Genomic DNA, 10,738 nt, shown 5'->3' with positions numbered 1-10,738 from the left:
AACCAGCACTGACGATAAACCAGCACTAACGATAAACCAGCACTGACGATAAACCAGCACTGACGATAAACCAGCACTAACGATAAACCAGCACTAGGGATAAACCAGCACTAACGATAAACCAGCACTGACGATAAACCAACACTAACGATAAACCAGCACTAACGATAAACCCAGCACTGACAATAAACCAGCACTGACGATAAACCAGCACTGACGATAAACCACACTGACGATAAACCAGCACTGACGATAAACCAGCACTGACGATAAACCAACACAAAATTTTGTCACACTATAGCCGCATGTCGGTGCGTATTTTTAATCCTAATCATCGGGGGGGGTGCATACGTCTCAATTATTTTTTCTTCGGTCGCTCCAAAGCTGTTCAGACGAGGGTGATAAATGCGTTCTCTGCGTCTGGTTTCATCATTTCTTTGTCTCCTCACCACTTCCGTGTGTGTAATTCCACATCCAAACCGTTTGCTCCTCCTTTTCAGACGTCTTAAATACAGACGCAGTTTCAGCAAAATTACTTTTGGGTTTGATAAATCACTGTGTGCGCTAAATTAATATATTTACATTTTCTCCTCCCAGCACACAGACAACTGTGTAAACGCCCATACTTCATATTCGTTGTGGTAAATGGACTAACTGGATGCAGATTTTGCACCTTTGAAAGACACAACCCTGGTAGTAAATCAGTTTGTGCATTTTTTTGCGTGTGCAGTGAGTTTGCACACGTTTTAATCCACGCAAACCCTCAGTAGACCAGGTCCCACTGTGGATAAACAGAGTCAGTGGATGAAAATATAAATTATTTTGTGTTTGTTGCAGCTCGGTGTTGGTGGTTGCAGTACTTTGTGTAATCCTGCCTCTGAGGACCTTCTGCGTCCCTTCAGTTTGGAAGCGGCACAGGTTTTCAGGGTTCAAGGTTAGAAATCAGTTTCTCTTTTTGGAAGTTCCCACATCAAAGCGCAGGTAACCGCCTCCTTCAAAGAAAAGGGGACACAAACAGAATGCCCAGCCTTCTGCAGAGCGCTCTTATCTTCAGAAATGCTGCAGAAAAGGTTTGTGCTTCCACCGCGCTGCTGCCAGGTGAGCGTTGTTGACCGGATAGTACCGGACTAAAAATAACATTAGAGCGTCCTCAGCAGAAGTACCTGAACCTGAACATCTGCAGTCGTTCTATATTCGCTCCGTCTGCTGTTTTCACTGAGTGTTCTGCTTCGCTTGCTTCTGCTTCTGCTTCTGCTTCTGGTTCTGCTTCTGCTTCTGGTTCTGCTTCTGCCTCTGGTTCCCTGACAGGTGACCACCATTAACCTGATTGAACCTTTTATGTTTTATTTTTGGGTCATTTTAAACCGGTTCATCTTATGGAAGTGGCCTCGTCAGTGTCCATATATGGGTTCCATTTAACCCTTTGAAGGCCGTCGTGTCAGCGGTGCTACATTAATGCGTCCACTGTCGTTTTAATGGAGAAAACACAGTCTTTGATCTGCCCAGGACAGTGGTCTAAGGGCTTTTATGCAGATTCACTTCTTTATAATCACAGTCCACTTCTGCTTCTGCTTCTTATTTATGTGATACTGAAACAGGACAGTGTTTACCTTCTGTCCTGATGGAAAACCACAGACTGGACCTGTTTGAAAGTCATGTATGTGAAGCCGACACTACTGTGACCATGTGTCGTTAAAGTCCATGTAATGAACAGAATCAGTTTGTCTAACTCTGGTCCACTCATGGGTGATGTGTGTTGGATGTTCTCCACGAGGCAGCAGGTCACATGTCATCTTATCTCATTTCATTTGTTTCAGTCGTTAAATAAAAGGAACCAATTGAGGCCATTTGGTTTAATGCATTGACTGGAATTATTCCAACGTGAACACAGATGGATTTATACCCACTCAGCTAAATCAGATTTGAACAATGTTTTCATCCACTACTTTATTCATTTGGGTACTAATTGTTGTGATAATGGACTGGTCGAACTGTTCACCTGCTGCTGGTCCTGCTCATGAAGCCGTGGCTGTAATTATTCAGTTTTCACAGTAGAACAGAGACGTTCAACTCATGTCCGTTCAGGTCACTTTAACCCCAAGTAGAACCAAGTACAATAATAATAAATAACTCCTATTTATACCCTTTGTTTTAGTGAAACAAAAAAAAACATTAAATTATGAAATATTTACATTTATAAACTATCCAAAAAAAAAAAGATGTGAATAACCTGAAAAACTGACATTTCTTAAGAAAATGAAGAACAGTTTGAATAATATCCTTCCTCTCCTTCTCATTTCTACTTGTCCATCATGGATCAGATCTGGTTCCAGAACTTTTGGGTTCATGTTTTGTAGTTTTAACGACTCAGTTTACAAACTACAATTTTAGCCAACGGCATAAAATTAGTTTTTTTTGTTAGATTTATTTTTGTCACATAAACTGTATTTCCAGACAGTCTCTGTTTCTTTCCTCCTGAATGTCTTTAAAGACATGATCACGTCATGACATCACAGCCAGCGCTGCCTCTCATTGGGTGGTCCTGTCACCGCTCCAGTGCTTCACAGATGTGTGATCCTCGTCAGCACCGTGGAAGGAACGTGTCATTCTACAATAAACCATGAGTGTGAGGCAGACGTCACATCCAGTGAGACAGACGGACATGGACCAACCCACACTGGACACAAACTAGTGACACATGGTTCCAGAGACAGGCGGCCATGTTGGACAGGACAGCAGACAGGCGGCCATGTTGGACAGGACAACAGACAGGCGGCCATGTTGGACAGGACAACAGACAGGCGGCCATGTTGGACAGGACAACGGACAGGCGGCCGTGCCCCCTCCTGCCTGTCTGATCCTCCACCCCCCCCCACCCCACCCCCGTGCTCTGGGTCATCAGACCAGCTGTGTGTTTGGACCAGGCCGGTTTTTTACCTTCAGATGTTGGACAGGTTTAGTCTGGGCCTGGATTTAAACCACGTCTAAAAACCCACTTTTCCTCGTTGGCTTTTAATTAATGAATGAGACAGTTTGTAGATTTCATATGATGTTTTTACCAGATTTTCATTGTCTTTGTTTTCATGATGTGTATTTTGTTGTTCTCAGCCTGCGTTGCATCCTGTGTTTTCACTGTTTGACTTATTTATTCCCTTGTTTTTATGATTCGTGGACGACACTTTGGCCAACTGTGAAGTTTTTAAGTGTTTTGTAGATAAAACACACAAATCCACTATTTTTCCAATTTAAAACTTTAAAACTCATTGACCTTGTGGAGTTCAAAACTATTCAAATAATGTCTAAAGCAAGAATAAGTGACTGCTGGGCAATATTCAAGAAATGTTTAGTGAAGAGACAGAGGTTATGATTTAAGAGGAAAATTAAATGTAAAGATTCATAAAGTGCACACTAGGTTCAAAAGTTTCTGTACGCCCATCTGTGGAGGAAAAGTGTGTGGAGATAAAACAAACATCAAACATAATTCAGTTTTAAAAAAAGATATAAAGAACTGATTCTGTGAGGTCCAGTATTTAATAATGACCTGAGGCCTGTTTGTTTATGGATCGTGTTGAACTGATAAATCTGCTGGAATTATTGAAGAAAACTGTTGAATTGTTGACTGTTTGTATTTGTTTTGGTTCGATGCTAAAATTAGGAAAATGTATTTGATTCTTGTATGAAGTTAGTGATAAAGGTGGAAAAGCACTGAGGGGTTGGATTACATCAGTTTTACTTCTTCCTACTCCTTTCGACCTTGTAGAATTCAGACTTGCACGTACTTGAAGATAGATTTTGTTCATTTAAATTTTTTTTTTTTTTGGTCTTCTTTTGCTTTGTTTATTTTGTCTCTTTGCATGTTCAGAATAATCAGGTTGCTCTTGTGTTGTATATGTAGGTCCAGTATGAGCTCAGTACATGTCAAACCACATTCAAACTCTGGTCGTTTCATAATAGAGGATCTACTGCAGAAGTTCCCTCACTTTTATTTGTTTTGTTCTCATATTGTTCTTCTAACCTGTTAAATTCTGCTGTGACCTGGAACCTTCTCTGTGTTTCTGTGGATAATATCATCCATTAACTGCTGAACGTGTTAAACCTCCTGTTTCTGGTGAATATCATGGGATTCTTTGGACCAAACTCCAGTTGAGCCAACACACTTTTATTCATTAGTGGGATTTTATTGCCAACTAAAGTAAAATACTCATAACTGTTGCTCAGTTTTGCCTCAGAGGAACGGAAACGGCCAAGCCTGTGGAAACAGTTTGTGCCTCTGCCAAAAAGTTTTTGGCCACAAAAGAATTTTCACAATAATTTCATTGTGAAATTCTGTGATACTGGTTTTTTAAAAGACACTTTGTCCCAGAGCCAGTGGGGAAAATAAACTGAGTTTTTCATTTTATTGGTTCCGATCATTTAAGAAAGAGTTCCTGAAAAAAAAAAAAAAAAAAAAAAAAAAAACATCAGTGACTTAATGTAAACATGACTGAAAAGGAACCGACAGATGAAACGGACTTTATTTTACTGGTCAGATATTCAAACAGACTGAAAAATGCAGGAACTGAACAGATAATACTGACACACAACACAATAATCTGCAGAAATAACACTAACTGTTGACAGTAAATGGATAGAAAACTATATATACGTGTATGTGCAGTTGGACCTGGACATTAATGTGTTTAACGTGGATTAAAAAGGGCTTTAAATCAGAAATGCTGATACGTGTAGAAACCCAGAATAACTGTTTATTCCAAACGTATGAATAAAACCGCCTCATGTATGCGTCTGAGGGTTAAATACACCCTGATATAATTCCAGTCCATAGGATCCAGATCTTTCCCCACCATAGATACACACACTGTTCCATCTACACTAATGACACACTGTTCTACAATTAGGATCTGTTTAATATGGTTCGGTTTTTCTGCAGCTGCTCTATCACGTCTGTTTCTACGTCTGTGTCTGTTGTACAGTCCAGTCCATCCTCGTTTCTTTGTTTCTGTCTTTGTCTCTGTCTTCATCTCTGTCTCTGTGTCCACTCGTCTCCGTCTCGTCCCTCCCACTGCGTCCACACACATAGAACAGTCCTTCAGTCAATCACTCGTCTGAATCGATCATCAGCTCTAAAGTAAACGTCTAATCTGAGTCGGAGCACCTCTCAGCGCTGGATCCGTTCAAGTCGATCTGTCGAGTTCTGGACCGGGTTCAGCTGGACCGGGTTCAACTGGCCGGGTTCAGATGGGCGTGGCTTTGTGCAGCTCTGGCTCCTCCTCCTCCAGTCTGTCTGTTTGGCAGCGGTCTGCAGCCACGGCTCCGATGGAGTCACACCAAACTGGATCAGGACTGAATCCAGGACGGAGAAGTGTGTCTGTGTCCAGCTCAGTGTTGGACGGGTGGACAGTTGGATGAGTGGACAGTTGGACATTGGACAGGTGGACAGTTGGACATTTGACAGGTAGACAGTTGGATGGGTGGACAGTTGGACATGTGGACGGATGGACAGGTGGACAGTTGGATGGGTGGACAGTTGGACATGTGGACGGATGGACAGGTGGACAGTTGGATGGTGGACAGTTGGACATTGGACAGGTGGACAGTTGGACATTTGACAGGTAGACAGTTGGATGGGTGGACAGTTGGACATGTGGACGGATGGACAGTTGGACAGGTGGACAGTTGGATGGGTGGATAGTTGGACATTGGACAGGTGGACAGTTGGACAGGTGGACAGTTGGATGGGTGGATAGTTGGACATTGGACAGGTGGACAGTTGGATGGGTGGACAGTTGGACATTGGACAGGTGGACAGATGAGGACCTGCAGAGCAGGGTTACAGTACTGCACCCAGAAAAAGAGCCAACTGCACCTGAACAACCAATTTAACTGGGACGGAGAGACTGGTAATCAGATTGGACTGGAGCAGAATGAGTCCAACTGGAGGACTGTGTTTTTGAACTGGACACAATCAGGAACTCATTGGTTGTGTGTAATGGGATTACAGGATTAAAAGAAATCTGATTACAAAAAGATTATGAGCAAACTACCTCTATTAGACTCACAAACTCCTGTTAAAACTGGTTAAAGTCCTGTTTCAAGCGTTTGTCACTGAAAGCAGCAGGTCCACACTGGACCCTCCAGACCCTGGAGACCACACTGGACCCTCCAGACCCTGGAGACCACAGTGGACCCTCCAGACCCTGGAGACCACACTGGACCCTCCAGACCCTGGAGACCACAGTGGACCCTCCGACCCTGGAGACCACACTGGACCCTCCAGACCCTGGAGACCACAGTGGACCTTCCAGACCCTGGAGACCACACTGGACCCTCCAGACCCTGGAGACCACAGTGGACCTTCCAGACCCTGGAGACCACAGTGGACCCTCCAGACCCTGGAGACCACACTGGACCCTCCAGACCCTGGAGACCACAGTGGACCTCCAGACCCTGGAGACCACAGTGGACCTTCCAGACCCTGGAGACCACATTGGACCCTCCAGACCCTGGAGACCACAGTGGACCTCAGTTTGTGGACTCAGTGTCCTCACTGGAACTGCTGATGTCGTTCGTCTCTTTTCCGTTGATCCTCAAACTGTGAATTTAAGGCGCACGTACAAATGTGTCTAATTTCACCCAAACTCTTATTTTTTGATGAAAATTGTTGTTGTTGTTCGAGGTGTTTTTTTTGTAGTTAAATTGGAATATGACACAAAACTGTACTGGAAAGACCTGTGAGTCCAACTAGAGTCACATGACCACTTTTATTGTGAAGAACACCTGTTCTAATGACATGTACAAAGGGTTCAAACAGTCATCTCATCTCCATCAGACTGGAAGCAGAAACTGCTTTAACTCTGAATTACGTCAGTAAATCACCACATATGACACAGATTCATCACTTAATTTTATGCAAATCTGCAGCAGTCACTATTTAATGTTTTTGTTTTTAAAAGGTCTGAATAAAAGTAAAAGCCTGTTTTCCATTTCATGCTTTTACTAATACAGTTTCATTTCGCCTGGAACTGAACATCTTTAAGCTGTGAAATTGCATTAAAGCTCATTCACTATCAAACTGTCAGTGTCCCACACCAGTTTATTTTTATTTACAGCAGGTTCTTTTTCTTCTGTATCTGTAAATAAAAAGCACTTCCACCGTCCCACCAGCACAAACACAACCATCTGAAATATGCCAGACAGAGCGTACATATGCTAATGTTCACTTCTCCTCTGCACCGACGCCTCACGTACACTCTGCCTTCAAAGTGTGGATCCGGCATTAGTGATGGGGAGGCAGCAGCGGGGGGGGTGAGGGGTGTGAGGGTATAATGAACCCCCGCAGAGCTGAAAGCACAACACAGTGTGAACGGGGGGGGGCACTTCCACTGAACACAACACTTCCACTCAGGCCACGCCCACTTGAACATGTTTCCCACAGAGCTGCTGAAGGTTAAACACCAAAGCAGGTACCCCAGGGACGGGGGAGGCAAACCTACGGCCCGTGGGCCAAACCTGGCCCCCCTAAGGGGTCCGGTCCGGTCCAAGTTCTGAAATACAAAAATGACACTGAGTGAAGACGGACAGACTCCTGGTCCTCTGCAGTCAAACTTAAGGAGTTTATTAACAACTGGAAAAGCACTTAGCACAGACCTCCACCAAGGCAGACCCCCCCCCCCCCCCCCCCTTCCCCATCACCACCAAAATGTAATCATTTGTTCCTTGTGCCAGTATCAACATTTCCTGAAAATCCCTCCCTAACTTTTTGAGTTATCTTTCTAACACAACACAAACAAACAAACAAACAACAAACACAGAGGCAGGTGTGTCTTGGTGGAGGTCTGCACTCTGAGACCTCTGAGACCAGAAGAAATTTCAGGTTTTTTTCAGCTTATTCACATCTTTTTGTTTGGATAGTTTATAAAAGTATTTTCATCATTGAATGGGTTTTTTGCACTAAAACAAGGACAAATATGTGCAGTTGTCATTATTTCTAGGTTCTTCTGTTCTTATTTTCCTGGTCCGGTCCACTGCAGATCAGGTCAGGCTGAATGTGGAACCTGAAAGAACAGGAGTTGGAGAACCCTGTCACAGATGGAACTCATAACAGACTGGGCCTAAAACCAGCCTCCATCTGCCTTCTTCTTCTAGATGCTGGGGTCTGTTTTCACCTCGTCTGGAGCTGAACGTGTGGAACACCACAGATGAGTTCATGTGGACTCTGATCCACCAGAGGGTCCAGGGCTGGGACTGTGACCCTGAAACTGAACCCTGGTCCAGACTGAACAGGCTGAAGGTCCTCGTCTTCATCTGCCCTCAAACTGCCCCTCAGAGAGAAGACATGGAACACTGGTTCTCAGATCTGCAGTAGAACGTCATGAGAACGTCTGAAATATTCATGTGAGAACTGTGTGTGTGTTTGTGTGTGTTTGTGTGTGTGTGTGTATGTTTTTATTGTTAAAAAGAAAGCTTTATTGAACCAGATCTTCTGGGATTAGAGAGGAGATGGATAATGGAGAGTGGATGAGCTGACCTTTGACCTGGTGTGTGTGTGTGTGTGTGTGTGTGTGTGTGTGTCATGCACACTTGGGGGTGCGTTCATGTGTGTTTTCCTAAGTACGCTGACACACTAACAGAGGCCGGATACATTGGGATGTATGAAGCAGAGAGAGGCATTAAAGGGGAGAGGGGGGGAGGAAAGGGTGAGGCTGGGGGGCGGTCATAGACAGGACGGGTCTGGGTGACAGCTGTTGCACTGAGAGTTTATCAGATTAAATCTGTCCATCTCCGCTGTGGGAGGGAGGGACCCAGTTAACTGATGCCCCCAAGGCACACACACACATGCACACTAACTACACACACACACAAACTACACAAACACCAAACACACAAACTACTCAAAAACAAACACACAAAGACAAACTACACAAACTATACAAACACACACACAAACTACACACACTACACAAACACACAACACACAACTACACACAAACACAAACCACATACACATGCACAAACCACATAACACACACACAAACACAAACTATACAAACTACACAACACACACAAACTACCAAACACACACAAACACAAACTATACAAACTGCACACACACACAACGACAAAAACCACAAACTACACAAAGTACACACAAACACAAACTACACAAACTACACACACAAACTACACAATCACACAAACACACACAAACTACACAAACTATACAAACTACACAAATGCACGCGCACACACACACACACACACCACCACACACACACACACACCTCAGTGGGGGGTCAGACTGAATACTCCAGCTGCTTTGGACAAAGTTCTGAAGAAAAAACTCCAATTAAATGTGAAATGACCTCAAATAAAGCAGAAAAGGGTCCAAGTGTTTGTCTCTGGTTCTGTTCTGGTGATCTGACCCTTTTAGATCAGGACTGGACTCAAAGGTACCGGTAGGGAATGTTCAGTGGGCTCTGTTTCATAGATCACATATAATCCTAGTGGTTCTGTCCCTTTACCTGGACCAGATGGACTAGTACTGACCACCTTTAACCCTTAAAGACCCAAACGTCCACCTTTAACCCTTAAAGACCCAAACGTCCACCTTTAACCCTTAAAGACCCAAACGTTCACCTTTAACCCTTACAGACCCAAACGTTCACCTTTAACCCTTAAGACCCAAACGTCCACCTTTAACCCTTAAAGACCCAAACGTTCACCTTTACCCTTAAAGACCCAAATGTCCACCTTTAACCCTTAAGACCCAAATGTCCACCTTTAACCCTTACAGACCCAACGTTCACCTTTAACCCTTAAAGACCCAAACGTTCACCTTTAACCCTTAAAGACCCAAACGTCCACCTTTAACCCTTACAGACCCAAACGTCCACCTATAACCCTTAAAGACCCAAACGTTCACCTTTAACCCTTAAAGACCCAAACGTGCACCTTTAACCCTTAAAGACCCAAACGTTCACCTTTAACCCTTAAAGACCCAAACGTGCACCTTTAACCCTTAAAGACCCAAACGTTCACCTTTAACCCTTACAGACCCAACGTCCACCTTAACCCTTAAAGACCCAAACGTTCCACCTTTAACCCTTAAAGACCCAAACGTGCACCTTTAACCCTTAAAGACCCAAACGTCCACCTTTAACCCTTAAAGACCCAAACGTCCACCTTTAACCCTTAAAGACCCAAACGTTCACCTTTAACCCTTAAGACCCAAATGTCCACCTTTAACCCTTAAAGACCCAAACGTCCACCTTTAACCCTTAAAGACCCAACGTTCACCTTTAACCCTTAAAGACCCAAATGTCCACCTTTAACCCTTACAGACCCAACGTCCACCTTTAACCCTTAAGACCCAAACGTTCACCTTTAACCCTTACAGACCCAAACTGTCCACCTTTAACCTTAAAGACCCAAACGTCCACCTTTAACCCTTAAAGACCCAAACGTTCACCTTTAACCCTTAAAGACCCAATGTCCACCTTTAACCCTTACAGACCCAAACGTCCACCTTTCCCTTACAGACCCAAACGTCCACCTTTAAACCTTAAGACCCAAACGTTCACCTTTAACCCTTAAAGACCCAAACGTTCACACTTTAAACCTTAAAGACCCAAATGTCCACCCTTTACCCTTAAAGACCCAACGTCCACCGTCTGGAAAAAGTATGGGAATTCATGAATTTCAAATGTGTAGGAACCCTGTGTCATGTCTCTCTCTCTCT

General features: G+C 43.9%; 1 protein-coding gene across 1 annotated transcript in view; it reads right to left on the bottom strand.

The window, feature by feature from the left end:
* Positions 1 to 942: 942 nt before the first annotated feature.
* LOC115422009 (cadherin EGF LAG seven-pass G-type receptor 3-like) overlaps positions 943 to 10,738 on the bottom strand; it is a 28,805-nt gene continuing 19,009 nt past the window's right edge. The window contains 1 exon segment of the mRNA XM_030138040.1: positions 943 to 992. Within this exon segment, the coding sequence (XP_029993900.1) occupies positions 943 to 992 (50 nt within the window).

Source organism: Sphaeramia orbicularis, chromosome 7 (assembly GCF_902148855.1).
Source record: "Sphaeramia orbicularis chromosome 7, fSphaOr1.1, whole genome shotgun sequence".
Classification (NCBI taxonomy): domain Eukaryota; kingdom Metazoa; phylum Chordata; class Actinopteri; order Kurtiformes; family Apogonidae; genus Sphaeramia; species Sphaeramia orbicularis.
This window is presented reverse-complemented; position numbering and strand designations above follow the sequence as displayed.